At 53.9% G+C, this 16,588-nt stretch overlaps 4 protein-coding genes across 5 annotated transcripts; 2 read left to right on the top strand and 2 right to left on the bottom strand.

Annotated features, from left to right (window-relative positions):
• Positions 1-73: 73 nt before the first annotated feature.
• On the top strand, positions 74-1,218 carry IUM83_01345 (uncharacterized protein; the record flags this gene model as incomplete). Its single annotated transcript, XM_067925191.1, has 5 exons — positions 74-229; positions 295-415; positions 492-672; positions 1,077-1,099; positions 1,181-1,218. The coding sequence occupies 5 exons, from the start codon at positions 74-76 to the stop codon at positions 1,216-1,218; spliced, it is 519 nt and encodes a 172-aa protein (XP_067797714.1).
• A 1,487-nt stretch (positions 1,219-2,705) lies between these two features.
• On the bottom strand, positions 2,706-4,932 carry IUM83_01344 (putative anaphase-promoting complex subunit; the record flags this gene model as incomplete). Its single annotated transcript, XM_067925190.1, has 4 exons — positions 2,706-3,869; positions 3,937-4,349; positions 4,441-4,501; positions 4,573-4,932. 4 exons carry the CDS (start codon positions 4,930-4,932, stop codon positions 2,706-2,708), a joined length of 1,998 nt encoding a protein of 665 aa, XP_067797513.1.
• Positions 4,933-5,075: 143 nt separating this feature from the next.
• IUM83_01343 (alanine-tRNA ligase) lies at positions 5,076-7,919 on the bottom strand (the record flags this gene model as incomplete). 2 transcript variants are annotated; one of them, XM_067925188.1, is made up of 1 exon in its annotated part: positions 5,076-7,919. In XM_067925188.1, one exon carries the CDS (start codon positions 7,917-7,919, stop codon positions 5,076-5,078), a length of 2,844 nt encoding a protein of 947 aa, XP_067797711.1. The 2 variants fall into 2 exon arrangements, with proteins under 2 accessions (XP_067797711.1, XP_067797712.1); XM_067925189.1 differs by having other exon boundaries at positions 5,076-7,721.
• A 148-nt stretch (positions 7,920-8,067) lies between these two features.
• On the top strand, positions 8,068-11,025 carry IUM83_01342 (Crinkler (CRN); the record flags this gene model as incomplete). Its single annotated transcript, XM_067925187.1, has 4 exons — positions 8,068-8,747; positions 8,823-9,190; positions 10,564-10,948; positions 11,019-11,025. 4 exons carry the CDS (start codon positions 8,068-8,070, stop codon positions 11,023-11,025), a joined length of 1,440 nt encoding a protein of 479 aa, XP_067797288.1.
• Between the last annotated feature and the right edge of the window lie 5,563 nt (positions 11,026-16,588).

The raw sequence follows: 16,588 nt of genomic DNA, 5'->3' as shown, positions 1-16,588 counted from the left end.
GACACGCACTTCAATTTGCGAAATGGATTTTCATTGGCTGGCGTCAGTTTTTTTTTATTTTCGAGAGAGACTGATGCGCGGCGAGGGCCAGCGCTTGTCGACGCACCTCAAGGCGGCGTTCGCCGAGATCGAGCGGCTGAAGGCCGTGTACAGCGATGCCATCGACAAGCTGGAGACGGCTGCGCTGCCGAATCTGTCGCCGCAGTCGGCTGCCAGATGGTTCGAGATGGTGCGCTCGCTGGCAATACGCAGCAATAGCAGGCTGTCGTCGTACTGACTGACTGGGTGCTGCAGTATCTTCGCGTCGTGGACTTGGGCGTGCAGATCCGCCGCGGAGAAATCCGACACCGAACAGCGCACAGATTCACGCATCCGTGCATGCACAAGACCGGCACCAAGGGCGCGGTGCACTCGGGTGCGTTGAGGAGAGCTGCGTGTTATAATGAATCTATTTGGCATCCTTTTAATCAGCTACCCACTTTCGCGAGCAGGCCTGAGTATTGACGACTGCAACTCCATTTTGCAGTTGATGACAGAGCGCAGCTTGGTAAAGGAGGGGCGTGTCGATAGGTGGTGCAACCGCATCGACGAGTTGGATCGCGATAAAGTCGGTGATCTCGACAAGAAGTTGTCCCGCTGCCTTCGGGCGTTTCTTGAGCAGCGGAGCAGATTGTACGACCGACTAGAGGTCAATGGAGGAGACCCGCACCAGGAGATGCTGGTGCTGGGAGGTCCAGGTGTTGGTGCTCCGATTCTGTGGAAAGTCTCGCGAGCTTGTTTCGGACCGAAGAATTGTTCATGTGACGAAGACGCAACGCCTTGGGAATTTTTTTGTCTTGAGGCTGGTGATCCCGACGCACAGAATCATCCGCCGACTCGTGTCACAGAGTCTGTACCTGCCGACGATGTGGGAATAATGGATATCAAGCGGCAAATGGGCTTCCAAGAACTATCGAGAGAGGAGGAAAACGACGACGCAGTGGCACTTGCGCGCGATGCAGCTGAACTATCTCGCAGGCGGAATCCGAGAGGACAAACTAGCCGTTTTGCAAGCGCCTTACGCGTGCCACTGTCAGCAAAAAGTATCTACCTAAAGAAGGTAAGCTTCAGAGTAGTTACGAAATTGGCGTCTTCGTAAACTGTGTCTGCGGTCTAATTTCTGCGTTTTCTATCAATGCAGTGCAAAGAAGACGGTTCAAAGCCAAAAGCACAAATTAACGCTGTATTAACAGTAAAGAATGGCACGCATCTGCTTGACCTCAGCACCGTCGGTTTTCACTCAGCGGACGATCTCCAGGATTTGGTGGATATATTTTCAACACCAGGACTACCTCCGATGAAAGAGCTCGATGTCTCGAATGGTTTCTTCAATGCTATAGCGTTCCAGGTCCTATGCCAATTGCTGCGTTTACCACAGCTGCGTGAAGGCGTCGAACGGCTCAGCCTTCGTGGAATTGGTGTCCCCCAGCGCTCCGATTTTGCTGCTATTTTGAAGTTGTTGGTCGGGGAAAGTAACCCCGTGGGCGGATCCCTATCAGCTCTTGGTAGTTTGAAGACATTGGATCTCTCATTTAACACTCTGGGGTTTGAAGACGCGGCTTTGCTGCAACCGTTAGTGGCTAGCCTTCCGCGCCTCGAAAGCCTCTCGCTGGAGTCCTGCTTTCCAGAACCAATTTCGACGGTGATCCCGTCATCTTCACTTGGAGACAGAAAGGCGGCCGAAGAGAGTGTCCGGACTGCCCTCATGGATGTTAGCAATCGGCTTGAGAGCCTTAACTTTGGCTCTAACTATGTTGCCGTTGAATCGCGCTGGCTTGATAGCCTCTTCACTCCTGGGAGCACTTTGCAAAAGATCACCCTGTATGATATAAGAAGTTCTTCAATAAATGGTACTTACGCAACCGGAGAGATGGAGGTGGATTGGCAAGCCAGTGAGCCATGGGATCTACAGCAAGTTGAAACACTTGCATGGTCCTCCACCAGCAACGCGCTTTCAGAAAAATTGCTCGACGCACTATCCGCTGAAATGCAAAGTGGCTTTGCACAGCTGAAACACCTTGACATGGAAATCACGGGGCAAGACAACGAAAGCCAAGCCGATAAGAAAATTGCAGATGCAATCAGTCGCATTGCTGACTACGCGGTATTACGATCTTGTCGTATTGCCTACGTCAGTCGTGGCGGAATTGTTTTGCACAGTCTGAGCGCATCTGTGGGGAGGCTTCTGGAGGATGGACTACGCGAGTGCGAGGTGCTGTCGCTGCGTATGCCGCAACTTTACGTTTCGCCAAGTGGCATTTGCGGTTTGTTGTCTAGTGCTGTTGTTCCCAAGATGAAGCGAATGATCATCACGGTGGGAATATCACTCCCAGGTCAAGTTCAAGCTGAACTAAGTTCCGGATTTCAGCAAATGGGGGCAATGCAAGAACTGACGCTAGAGCTCTACGCTCCCGACGAACATAACAACATGTGCTCGGCTGCGCATGGCGCAGCTCTTGCAGTCGCTCGAAAGCTAGAGGCATCATGGTTGGAACTGAGTTCATCAAGTGGTGGCGATCTCAAACAAGCAAAACGGGGTGTATCCGGCAAATTCAATCGTTCCTTTGTGTTATCGGAGCAACAGAAGATGGATAAGCGGGTGTACCGGTGCCGCTTTTTAGCTTCTCCAACGCCATAAGTACGTCGTTGGCCAAAACATTGTTCAGCTAGGCCTCTGCCATCGAAGCGAATTGCATACGAGTTGCCTCCAGGCTATGCATCTCGCGCAAAAGCGCCTTGGCTTCCTCTTTTTCCGGTCCCTGCATATCCAGTAACCGATTGCAGAAGATTGTAGCTTCGGTGAACCGACCTAACTGCTTGTAATAGTTGGCAAGAAACAAAATTGCGGCTAGCGCCTGTGGGGTATCAACACGAATATTCCCACCACTCCCACCGGGGAGTACAAGCACCTCACTTTCTTCTTCGCTGTTTCGCTTCGGCATGGAGATTTTAGCGTCATCCTGATCACGCAAAAGTGATACCGGCGCGCTTCTCAGACCAAGATGCAGCTGGTAGTACTTGGCGGCTTCATGTTGTTGCCCACGTGCCGCATACAGCCGCCCTAAGTGGTAGGATGCGATGCCCTCGCGGTCTTGATTGTTTACTGCACGGTGAAAGCACGCGAGAGCCTCGTCGACCTTATTCAGCTTTTCGTAGCACCCACCCAGAGCACACCACATGCGCGCGTCGTAGGGGCGGATAGCCACGGATTTGCGGTAGTAGTAAATACTGTAGAGGAACATGTTGAGAATTTCGTAGGCCTGTCCAAGGCCGTACCAAGCTCGATAGTCCCGAACGTTAAGATCAACGGCATGGCGATAAGCTTCAATGGCCGCGCTTGTGTTCTTCATTTCGATATACTCGTGACCAATCAGTGTCCACGCCGACAGGAAGTTAGGGTCCAGCTTCAGAGCACGGTGAAAGTAGATAATAGCGCGGTCGTGCTTGTTCTTGATTGAATAATAGTTTCCAATGATGCAGCACGTCTCCGGTCGGTACTTTTCCACTTTGAGGGCTCGGTGCGCTAGTCGACTGAGCTCGGTTTTGTCTTCCTTCACGTAAAGCACATTAGAGTAAACATCCATACTCTCCATTCGATGCGGATCTTGGGCAGCCAGACGCTCGAATTGTTCCTGCGACTGGTCAAAGTCGCGAATGTGATAGCTAGTCAGCGCCTGCTGCGCCAACAGGTAGGTGCTCTGTGGGAACTGCTCCTCCAAACTTGTCAAAAGTGCCCGCGCAGCATCATTCTGTTGCTGGTCCAGCAGCACATGTGCTTGAAATAGTTGAAACATCCATGGACAACTTGTCGCCAAAATAACTTCTTCGTCCTTCAGCAGTTCAACAGTTAAAACCCTCTCAAAGAAAGCAGCAAGAACTGCGCATGTCATGACGTACATTGGATGTGAACGGCGAATGAGCTGCCAGCTCCATCCAAGCCGACCAATTCCACGGGTAGCGTCGGATGGATTCGACCAGAATAAATCGTGTGGTGACGTCAAATGTCAGTGTGGGGGCTGCACCAGTCTCATTCTTGCTGTGTTGTTGATTGCTGATACCAGTGTTGAGTTGCTGACGCCTCTGTTCCTCTGCAAAATCCGCTCGGTGTCGACTCTTCATGCTAACCGGGGTCGACGATTGTACCTGGGTGCTTCCAGTGCTGGTGCTGTAGCCCAAACGCTTGAGAACAACGGCGTAGAGATAGAGACCGAACCCGTCCAGCGAGTTCTGCTGGTATGCAGCGCTCAGCGACAGATACAGTTCCTTGAGGTGAGGATTTGTGCCTTGGCGATGCAAGTTGCGGTCTACCTCTGTTTGATATCCGCCACCAGCAGCGCCAACAACACAGTTATGTTCGTCTGTTCATCTTCAATTATCGTAGCGAGTGAGTAAATCACGGACCTTTGGTACTGCCTGTGACGTTCATCTCCAGATCCATCTCCTCTTTTGCCTTCTCGCCAGCCTGTTTCGAGCAGCACAACTGATAAGCTATGATGTTTATTGGGGGTATTTCCTAAGCGAGTCCTGCTGTACCAGATAGAGAGCGTAGTATTTGAGGAAGCGCGTCTTCTGCGTGGGAGCCCGACCAACACCATCACCCTCCGGGCCAAGCGAAGCAGCGACGTCGCTTTGCGCCAGCATGTGGTGGGCGCGGAGGTACTCGCCCACGTCGAAGCAGGCCTTGGCCGCCTCGAAGCGGTCGGCTTCCGCCCAGTCCTCCGGCTCGTCCTCGGCGTCGTCGCTTCTCCTACGCTCGTGCGACGAGCGGCGGTGGGCGGCGTCCCCCATGCCGAGCAGAAGCTCAGCCGCGAACTGCGTGGCCTGCTTCAGTCCGCGCACGCGCAGGTCGCGCACCGCCGACCGCAGTTGGGCCGCCACCACGGCCAGCTCCATCTCGTTGGTATCTTGAGCAAAGGCAAGTGTCACTAACGCGAGGGAACGTACAGCAGTGTAGTGACGACCAGTCATCTTCAATATCCGCCGATGTCCATGTGGACATTTGGTTTTCTATTTGTCCTCCTAGACTTCTCTATCGGTCATACCACTGACTCGCTGTCGCCCAGCACACGACGAGCGAACTCTTGCGGAGTGACGTCTGCGGGCACGAACCCTTGCGCAAAGCTGGCGTTGCCGCCCCCACGGCCGCCCAAGGGTTTCACCACCTGCTGCAGCAGCTTGCCGGCGTGAACCTTCGCCTCGGCGTTGGCGATACAAGCCACTTGCGACCCCAGCATCACTACCAGCACGCTGTCAGGCGCACTTTGCTCCGCCAGGAACTCGGCACGGCGCTTCAGGACCTTGGAGAACTCACCGCCGCCAGGCAGATCCAGCGCGTGCAACTCAACCAGAGGAACACTGATGGCTCCTTCGATGCGACCCGATGCGAGCGGTGTCGATGGCAGTGTGGCCAGCACATCGCCTAGAGCTTGAGCCCGACTTTCCAGCTGCTTCATCTGCTTCTGCATTTTCGTGACCCGCTCCACAACCTTGGCAGGCGTCGTGGACAGCTGGTCAGCCATTTCGCTCAATGTCTGCGCCTTTGCTTGCAAATAGCGCGCACCGGCCTGTCCAGCTACTGATTCAATGCGTCGCGTGCCCGCAGCCACCGATCCTTCACTAATCAATGCGAATGGGAATACCTCGCGGGCGTTATTGACGTGGGTGCCACCGCAGAATTCACTGGATACGGGTGCTTCACCCCCAACAGCAGCGCTACCGCCAACCCGAACAACACGTACGACATCTCCGTACTTGTCGCCAAAATTACAGATTGCACCGCTGCGCTCAGCTTCTTCTCGAGATAATTGCACAGTTGTTACATCCAACTCCGCCGCTGCAAATTCATTCACCCGTGCTTCCACTCGGGCCATTTCATCGGTGGACAGCGCACCAAAATGTGCGAAATCGAAACGGAGTCGGTCGTTTGTGACCTGTGAACCAGCTTGCGTCACGTGCTCGCCCAGTTCAGCCTTGAGTGCACGCTGCAGCAAATGTGTAGCAGTGTGGTGTACAGCACATCCAGCACGGAACTTGCGATCCACCACCGCCTCCACGGTAGGCTCTCCGCCAACAGCGGGGAATAGCAGCGCTGAAACCTCAGCATACGTCATATCCTTGGGAAGCGAACACGTCAGCGCAATAGCATCTTCGTTGGCCTTGCTCGTATTCTCAACACGGATTACATAGTGCTGCGAGCCGTCCGCCGAAGCAATCACCAGGTGCCCGCGATCTCCAACTTGACCTCCTCCCTCAGGGTAAAATGGGCAACGATCAAGAATTACGCTGAATTCGTCAGAAGATCCCTTCTTCTTGCTTGGGAGTAGACAACTGTCCAGTACGCGGGAGTCATGAACGTTGAGCTGTTCGTATCCAACGAACTCACTTACTACTTTTGCTGCCGGAGAAGATGAAGTTTGCTCGACGACGTCTGGGCGCTGGGTGTGATGGCCTGAGAACGCACTGCGGTCACTGGTCTGCTGTTTGTGCGCTTTCATGTACGCATCATAGCCTTCCACATCAACGGAAAGACCCTTTTCTTCTGCCAGCACCTGAGTGATATCAAGTGGAATACCGTACGTGTCGTATAGTCTGAAGGCGTCAGCACCGGACAACACGGTTTGGGTAAGTTGCGCCTTCGAGAAAACTTTCTCGATAGCACCATGGCCGTTACGCAGCATTTCCTCAAAGGCTCTTTCCTCATTTGAGACGATTGCGCGCATCTGCTGAAAACCTGCAGCATCTGTCCACCCGGGAACAGCAATAGAAGCTAATATGCCATCTGCGCCACCCTGAACACCGAGCTGCTGAGCATGTCGAATGGCTCGCCGGATAATGCGGCGCAATACGTAACCACGGCCGACGTTTGACGGGAAAACACCATCGTGCAGTAGTGCGTAGGTCGCTCGTAGATGATCACTGATAATACGTAAAGTCTGAATCTCCTTCCCTGTCCCGAAAAGATCTTTGCTCGGATCAAGCTCTTCTTCGAGCGCACTCGAGAATGACTGCCTGGACGTCGATGAACGACGTGCATCCAGTACGGAGGCTACCTCCTGCATCAGTGGTACGAAGACGTCGGTGTGGTAGTTGGAAGGAACACCTTGGAGAACAGAAGCGACACGCTCAAGACCCATGTCAGTATCCACAGAGCAGCTAGGTAACGAGTGGAGCTCGTTTTCTCCTTCGTTGCGGAAGAACTGCATGAAGACAAGGTTCCACAGCTCCAAGAAGCGTTCGTCCGGGTCAGCGATGTGGTCACCCAGGTCCCAGAACACCTCGGAGCACGGGCCGCACGGTCCAGAGTCGCCCATCGCCCAGAAGTTCTCCTTCTCGTCCAGCCGCAGGATTTTGTGATCCGGTAGCCCAGCGATCTTCCTCCAGAGTTGCCGAGCCTCCTCGTCGCTGTCGAGCACCGTCACGTGCAGCCTGTCGACGGGTAGACCCAGCTCCTGCGTGAGAAAGCGCCAGCACATGGTGATGGCTTGCTCCTTGAAATAGTCGCCGAAGCTGAAGTTGCCCAGCATCTCGAACATGGTGTGGTGGCGGCGCGTGAGCCCGACTTGGTCCAGGTCGTTGTGCTTGCCTCCTGCTCGCACACAGCGCTGTGCCGACGTGGCTCTCGAGTAGCCGCGCGCATCCACCCCGCCGTCCATCCCCAGGAAGGCCTGCTTGAACGGCACCATGCCTGCGTTCACGAACAGCAGCGACGTATCTCCGCCCGGGGGCACCAGCGACGCGCTGGGCACCACACGGTGGCCCTGGGACTCGAAGAACTGCAGGAAGCGGCCGCGCAGCTCGGCGGACGGCAGCGAGTGCAGGCCGCGGCCCGAAGCACTGCGGGCAGCGCCCTGGAGTCGAGCGCCTCTGCGTAGACGCAGCATCAGAGCCAAGATGCGGCCGCTGCCTCACGATTTGTGACTACCAAATGGTTCGGGAACCATGTTATCGAATGTGAAGTCAGTTCGATAGGGTCGTGTCACCAAGTCTGCGATTCTCGCACCAGAATCCTGTTCCCTCCGACGAGGGACGATGGACGCGGCGCAGGATGCGCGGCAGTCGCTGGGCGGCCGAGACATGGAGGAGGAGATGCAGCACGTGCTACAGTTCCTGGACACGTCGCTGATCACGCCGCCGTCCGGAAACGACCTGGCGACGCAGCAGCCTCGGCCGCAGCAGCAACAGCAACAGCCCACGCCGGAGCAGCTGCGTGAGATGGCGACACTACAGGAGAACGAAGTAGCGGGGGCTTACAACGAGCTGGGCGAAGTCATCGACCTGTTGGGATCGCTCGATGCCAACGACACGGACCCGGCGCTTCTGCAGCAACAGCAACAGCAGCAGCAGCAGCAGCAGCAGATGTACAGCGCCCGAGCTGCAGGACTGAACCCGGCGGAGCTTTCTCGGTCGACCGCCTCCGGGGCGGATTCCACTTCACAACGAGTGCAGTTGCCCCGCTCTACCTCTGTGAGCAGCAACCACAGTGGAGTGGACAGCATCTCGCCTGTGGGCTTGCTCAACGGCCCCTCCATGTCTCCGGCTACGATCAACTGGCTGCAGACTCTTGTGCCCTCCACATCCACGGAGAGCCTCACGGGGCTGATTTCTCCTGCCACGCTGTACAGTGCTGGCGGAGGATCCGCCTCTGGAATTGTTGGTGGCATTGGGTCAAACGCACAAGGGGAGGGGGCTAAAAGTGGCGGTTTACCTCGGTACGTACATCATCGTGCTTTGCTACAGTCTATCTGCGCGTGAAGTTGAGCACTGATGGTTTTGTATGATTACAGGACGCCATCTTGCGAGATAATTGACTGGAAGGCCTACAACGAGTCGTGCGCTGATAAAACACAGAAGGAGCCGGCAAAATGGCGTGTCATTCCCCAACACGGGCCTCACGCAGAGCCGGTGGCAAGCTCCAACAATATCAATCCAATGGCTGGCAAGCTTCCGCCTGGTGCAGCACCGGCAAGTAGTGCAGCTCCTTCCGAGTTGAGCGTACAGCAACAAATGCACCTGGCTGTGCGAAAGATGGCGGAAGAAAAAAACAAGCGAAAGGCGCTCGTGTCTCCGGAATACGTTCAATATGGCAACGCTGTATCAGTGATGCCTTGTGCTACTCCACAAGACTCAGAAGGTGGCGTCAAAACGGAACCAGGTGCAATGCAATACGCCACAAAGGTCCCAGAGCCCGCAGGGCGGCGACCATTCAAGAAGTCTCTCCATCAGACCACGGTACGCGTAGTTGAAACAAGCTCGCCGCAGTCGCAGCAGCCAGCGGGCTTAACGACTTCTTCAACAGATGGGAAGGACGATAGCGTGCGCTGCAAATGCACAGGAAAGTGCCGCAATGCACGCTGCGCGTGTGTGAAGGCCGGACTGGTGTGTGGTGCTCAGTGCAGATGCGTTCGCTGTGCTAATCCATTCGTACCGATGGCGCGCGAGGGCATCGATATCCAGTTGATGGTGAGGGATGTGTGCTTGATGCAATATCTTTCCAAGATCAAGGACATGCAGGAGCTGCTGGACTCGACCGTTAGCTACGAATGTTGCGAAGGAGGCGGGGGTGTCGTGCAAGTGAAACATACAGTGGAGAACGGGTTCGCCTGCCCACATTGCGGCGCGCAGTTTACGTACTCGTGGTGCAACAATCGTCTATGTCCAGATGCCAAAAAGCCTCGACGCCATTGCGCCAAGTGCCGTCGGTGTGGCGATCATCGCAACCAGCACTGTGACCTCTGCAACCATTGTTACTTTGCAGGCGTGGCTAACAGCTTTCGCTGTAGTTGTCAGACCTCAGGCGGCACGTCTGGCACCAAGACACGAGCAGTTGTGCCTAATCCGGTGCGCCGAGACTCACCGAAGATTGACGAAGGAGAGAACCAAGACAGAGGACAGCTATTTGGCGCTACCAACCCCGCTGTTGAAGGTGCTGCACGCAATGAAAACTCTGCAAACAACAGCTCAAAACCTGGAGGAGACGACGAAGCTGATGACTCGTGCAAAATGCAATAATATATCGGCTACTTCAGCACTCACGTGTAAAATACATTGATTCTCGCCCCAGAGTGTTAAGATATCCTCTCATTGCCCCTTCACTATTTCTTCAGCGAATTTGGGATGTCTTCTCTACTGTAGTTGCTAGTGCCAAAAAAGCAGAAACGAATGCGATGCTGCAGCTCCGACTAAGCCAATTTCATTTTTTCCTGAAGACGCTTGTGTGGCCACTTCTGCTTTATCACTTGCTTCCACACACGATTTCTGAGCAGGTCTTTCTCAGCGTCTTTCACAACAACTGTCGAAACCCCACCACAAAATGATAAAAATTGATTGAGTTATGAGGGAGCACAGGGGTGGTCCTATAGTTTTGACGCGCACTGTAGTTCACCCTCACCGCCATCGGTTGGAAGTCTGTGACACGCCTTCATCACATCTTTATTTCCGTTTAGGTACGATAGCGAATTCTCTTCCAGAATCCGCCGCCTCGAGGAGAGATGGTGACTCTCTTCTGTGCGGTCGTTGGCGTTGCAGGGAGCGCATTCCCTGTGGACATCGACGCGGGTGAGACAGTAGGAGACTTGAAGAAGGCGATCGCGGAGGATCAGAAGTATGACTTCGCGGCAAGCAAGCTGCAGCTCTTCCTGGCGAAGACGGAGGGCGGCGCGTGGCTGATAGATGACGATGACCTGGACAAGAAGATGCTGCAAAACGAAGTTGACACTTCGAAAATGAAGAGGCTGCGCGGGTCGTGGAAGTTGAACAAGTCGGACCTGTTTGGGCCAGACGTGGCGCTTGGAGAGGACGTAATTCACGTGCTGATTGTGGTTCCGAAGATTGACTCAAAGCGTCGCACTGTAGCACCAGCGGTCGAATCAGTGGCAATTCCAAGCACCACTGCCCTAAACAAGCCAGACGAGTACGCAGAGGAATGCTCACTGACAGAATGGGCCGTTGACGCTGTGCACGAGATTCCTTTGATCTGGAAGTTTATGAGCAGCTTGGGCGGGTGTACCAGCAGCGGGGAAATCTTTTGGCGATTGGAAGACAAGCAAGTTGTGTCATTGCTTGTTGATGGATGGTTTCGAGAGTCTACTTCTGGCAGCATCAATGTGCACGCTAACAAAAAAGCATCCTCATGGGATCACCGGGCAATGGCAAGTCGACGCTGTTGTGCGTGATGGCGTTCTATCTCGTGTTCAAACACAAGAAGAATGTGCTGGTGTACCGACAATTGACACGCCCGTGGCTTGCAGTGGGGCTTATCTGGTCCGCGAGGCCTTGTTTGAGAGGGACTTGCGGGGAACGAGGTAAAAGTGAGAATGAATTAGCTTATCCTCGTGCTGCTAGAACCAGCTTCATCTAGTCATCACCTAGCATCATTCGTGGGGTTCCCTCACGTAGTCCGTGGGTTGCCATTCCTCAGTGGATGGCTTAGTGGGTGGCCAGTGTATGGCAACCATCCACTCTTAGTCGTGTCATACTCACCCATGAACTGTTGTAGCTAGCACGGGAAAATTCGGCGGATGCTGACTTGCTGCTGCGTGGAGCCCTTGTCCACGGTGACGGTCCCGTTCTCATGAACATGGCGGATTGGATAGGGGCCGTCGGTGACGCGTTTCGTCTTCGACCCGAACTGTTTTGGCACTCGGATCATGACTTGATCACCCGGCTTGTAGAAGTGGGCGAGGCGCTTGTCGTTCTCGCGGTCATTGGCTGCAAGAATGGCGTCGAAGCGGCGTTTAGACATGTAGCTCCAGTTGGCTTCGTTCAACTTGCGTGAGATCATGTCTTGCCCGAAAATTAGTTGTCCAGGTGACGCGTTTAGGATGCTATGGTCGCTCGCCCTGATTGCAAAAGCGGCGTAGTGGATGACCTTCTTCCAGTCTGCACCTTCGTGGCAACGAATCACGTTCAGGATTTCGAGATGCACCCGCTCGCATATCGCGTTGGCTTGTGGGTTTTTGGTCGTGATTGGCTTTGCTTTGATTCCGTAGCTTCGGAGCAATTCTTGAAATTCTTCACCCGTGAACTCAGGCCCTTTATCGTGAACAACTTGAAGGGGCCGTGGGTAGCGGCAAAGCCACTCACGATCGAAGCTTTCGGCTGATGTGAGGGACTCCTTGTCCGGTTGAACGCCCACTTCGAGCCATCGAGTAGCTTGGTCGATAATGGTGATCCCGTAGAAGCCTTCGTAGGGACCTATGAGGTCGACGTGCACGATGTCGAAGGGGTTGACGGTTTTCATGGTGCGGGGTGGTAACAAACCGTAGTCCTGTTTTCCGCCGTGCACTTTGGCTCGCTTGCACGTGATGCACTTCTTGATGTACTTGGTGATCGTGGTCTCCATACTGGGCCAGTAGAGTGTGTGCCGCATGGTTTTAAACTGTCGCTCGCTGGCAGGGTGCCCGAGGTTCTGGTGGTACCATCCGATCATGTCGTCGCGCAGCGAGTCCGGGACGATTACTCGCTTTTGGTATGCAACGAGTGTGCAGCCCAAGAGGGGCATGAGCTGGTACTCCGGGTTGTTGGTGCCCGCGAGACACGCGGACTTGATCTTCTGGATCATTTCGTCGGCTTCTTGTTGCTGGCGGATGACCGGGCCGTGCATTACGCACTCGTACTGCGTGCTTGCTGCATTAATTTCGTCTTGTACTGGAGGGTTCTCAGTCGTATCGAACCGCATGCGAGAGAACGCGTCAGCTCCAACGTTCTTCTCGCCCTTGATGTAGCGCATAGTCAGGTGGTACTCCGAGAGCAAAAGTTTCCACCGCTTGACTCGTAGGCTCGTTTCGGTCGGGTAGATTAGATTCTTGTGGTCGGTGTGCACCACTACAGGAAAACCGAGGAGCATAGTGCGATACTCACGAAGGAGTTCGACAATCGAAAGAAGTTCCAGCTCCATGGTCGTGTAATTTAGTTGATGCTTGTTCAGGCTGCGGGAGTAGCATGCCAAAATCTTGGCTCCTTGCAAAATGAGTCCGCCGAGTTGGGTTCCGCTGGAATCTGCGTACAGGTCGAACGGTTTCGTGAAATCGGGGAAAGATAATAGCACAGCTTCAGCAAAGGCCCGCTGGATGACCCGGAAGGCTTCCGTATCACTAGGTAGCCATGTGAAGGGCACTTTGGTGCTGGTGAAGCGATGCAGCGGCTTGCAAAGCGTGGTCTTGTTCGGCACCATGTCACGGTAGTAGTTGATCATACCAAGGAAGCGTCTGAGCTCCTTGCGGTTGCGGGGAACGGCGATTTTCTGGATTGCCTGAATCTTTTTGGCTTGGGGGCGGATGCCTTCCGCTGAGAGCGTGTAGCCTAAATATTCAACTTCCTTGCGGAGAACGTGGCACTTCTTGCCGTTCAACGAGACTCCACACTTCTCCAAGCGCTTGAAAACGATGCGCAGGTGCTCGAGGTGCTCTTCCTCGTTCTGCGAGAACACGAGGATGTCGTCGTCAATGAGCTGTTGAATCTTGTCCTTGGCTTTTAGTTCTTGACTGCGTGCAATTGGGTACGGTGTTGCATGTGCAGGCTTAAAGTCTGGGGCGAGCGCTAGCTCGTAGTCGTCAAATTTCATGCGCCCCAAGTGACCGTCGTACAGTGTCTGGTACGCGGTGAGTAATGCCAAGTAGTTGGCGTCCAACTTTCCTCACAGGTGCTCGGGAAGGAGCTCTTCGGGCTCGACGGCATTGTCGGCCGCTTCTTTCGCCTCTTCTGGGAACTCAAGGTCGTCCTGCTTGTCGGTGTCTGGCTTGGTCGTGCTGCGCCCCGTGTTGAGGCTGAGGAAACAGTCCTCCCATTGCACGACACGGTCTTTGAAGTTCAGGATTAGCCCTAGCTCGTTCATAATGTCGCGGCCGATGATCATTGCGTCACTGCTGTCATCGATAACTTCAAATCGATGTGTGATGATCGTATCTGCCTTGAGCTGTGGGAATAGGAACTGTACGACTGTAGTCCCGTTACTGTTGACTTTGCCGCTCATTGTGTTGAACACAGTTGGGGATGCTGGGATAAGTTTTCGTCCCAATTGGACATTGGCATCGAGGGTTGTTTTGTTGATGACGCTCTCCGAGGCGCCACTGTCGAGGAGGGCTTGGAACGACTCTCTGCTTCGGCGTAGCTTCACCGCGATGCGGAGCGGTGCGCCTTGCGAATTCTTCACCTCCTTGTCGACCAGATCCACGAACTTCATCTCGTCGTCGCTGGACTCCTCTGAGTCTGACTCGGCGTCCAAGTTATTGTAGATGCGCGGGTACTGTTTGGTTTTGTTGTGCTTTGGCGGGTGCGGGGCTTCCGTGCGCTTGTGCTCGTCCGCTTCCTTCTTCTTGACGGTGTAACACTCGCTAGTGTTGTGCGAGGATGTTTTGTGGAAGGAGCACCACTTTTCCTCCTTCCTGCTGCTGCCTGCTTGCCCTGGCTTCTTTTTATCGCTCTTGTACCGGTTCTTCAGCGGTACCACATGGCCTTGGTGCTTCTCCTTGCGGTAATCCTTGCGTGGATCCTGGAAGCTCTTACTCTTGTTGCGGATTGCCAGTTGTCGCTCCGCTTTCTCGATGCGCGTGAAGTAAAGGACTAGATCGTTGAGTCGATCATATACAGCGCCAGATGCAGCTAATTTCTCTTGCCAGGCGCGCGGTATACCGCGCTTGAAATACCTGCACTGCTGCACCTCGGGTATCACCTCCGCGTCTTGGGGTAATTCTGCAAACATGCGGATGTTCTCTCTCATGCGCCGGGAGAACTTGTGCACCGACTCGTCGCGGCGCTTCGTCATTGTCCATAGCTCATTGTCGAGGTCCTCGCTGAAGTCGTGCGGGACCGACAGGAATCCTACGTCCGTGAAGAACTCCTCGAACGTCTTGTTCCCTGCGACCGCATCCTGGGCGGCGCTTTCGACGTCTGCCTCGAGGTCACCTTCGATGAGGGCAACCAGGTTGTGTGCCTTCTGCTCGTCTGTCCATTGTTTCTTGCGAGCGAGGCTCCGGAACTGACCACTCCATTTCAGCCAGTCGCGTGCGCTGCCACCGCCAAACTTCTTGATCTTTATCTGCGCTGTTTCCGCTGGGGTTTCGGCGGTTGCTGGTGTGATCACTAGCGTGTAGGTCACGTATTCGTCCTTCTTGCGACGATCCATGCTTGATGGTGCTTTGGTTTCTTGTTTGATTCTCTTGTTTCCGATTCAGATATCCGATTTGATATATCAAAATGACACGCCCGTGGCTTGCAGAGGGGCTTATCTGGTCCGCGAGGCCTTGTTTGAGAGGGACTTGCGGGGAACGAGGTAAAAGTGAGAATGAATTAGCTTATCCTCGTGCTGCTAGAACCAGCTTCATCTAGTCATTACCTAGCATCATTCGTGGGGTTCCCTCACGTAGTCCGTGGGTTGCCATTCCTCAGTGGATGGCTTAGTGGGTGGCCAGTGTATGGCAACCATCCACTCTTAGTCGTGTCACAATTGACCAAATTTGAACAGGAGAACTGCCTTTTTTTTACCTGGGTTACGAAGATGGCAGGATCGTGCAGTTTGCAGTGCAGAGATGCAAAGCGCCGAATGCGAGCACCATATATGAAGAGCTCATCCGCCAACAGGGCATATCGAACGTATGGCTGTTGTTGGATGGATTTCGGTACCAAGATATTCCGGAAGGTGTGCGGACGTTCATGTTGCTGGCAACGTCGCAACAAGTGGACCTAAAGTCTCAAGAACTTGATGATGCCTACTGTTGCCTGCTTTCGTGTTGGAAAAAGCAGGATCTCTTCAACTTGGGCAAAACTATCTACCACTTTGACGAGGAAGGTATGGAGGAGCGGTTCTACTATTCTGGTGGAAGCGTTCGCGAGTTTGCACGAGCCACAGTCGAAGATATTCGCATCGCGATACTCAATACTGTCAGAAAAGTCGATGACGCCGCGGTACATTTATCGAGCAAGTCGAATGTTCAGTCAGGCTCGGATCATCTTGATCGTTTACGTCGCACCTTTGTGACGGACTCGAACGCCACGAATGCACTTGTTTCATGTGAGCACTGGGAGCAAGTCGTCGATTCAGAGTATGCCGTTCTAGCGCTTCATATGAGGTTTCGATCGGACGCACTGTTTCGTATCTACAACTGAGCACGAGGCGCTGGGCATAAATCACTCGCTGGAAGTGTTTTCGAAATCTATCTACACCGCCTCGCTGCTGACAACATGTTGAAGCTCTATATGTCTGAATATGATCCACCAGAAAGAAGAAAACGAAACGAACCGCGACATCTCGAAGTGAAGGAAGTGCAGTTGAAGAATGGCGATGCACTTTGCTGCGGAACGGCAAGCGATCATGAGAACTATCTGACGCAGTGGAGAGATGTCGAAAGGTTCACGTACTGGTTCCCTGCGTGCCATGACTTTCTGAATATTGACAGCATTGTCAAACTCGAGTCCACTTCTGACAAGATGAGCAACGTCGCGTAGCTGCAAATTACTATCGCAGCGAAGCACGAAATCGAAGGCAAACAGTTGAAGGAGATGAACTAATTTCTGGTTGTCATTACCACGCACTCTTCAAACTACTTTTTCAAGC

The sequence above is a fragment of the Phytophthora cinnamomi genome (genome assembly GCF_018691715.1).
Source record: "Phytophthora cinnamomi strain GKB4 chromosome Unknown Contig14, whole genome shotgun sequence".
Classification (NCBI taxonomy): domain Eukaryota; phylum Oomycota; class Peronosporomycetes; order Peronosporales; family Peronosporaceae; genus Phytophthora; species Phytophthora cinnamomi.
Note: the sequence above shows the minus strand (reverse complement) of the source record. Positions and strands in the feature narration are given on the sequence as shown.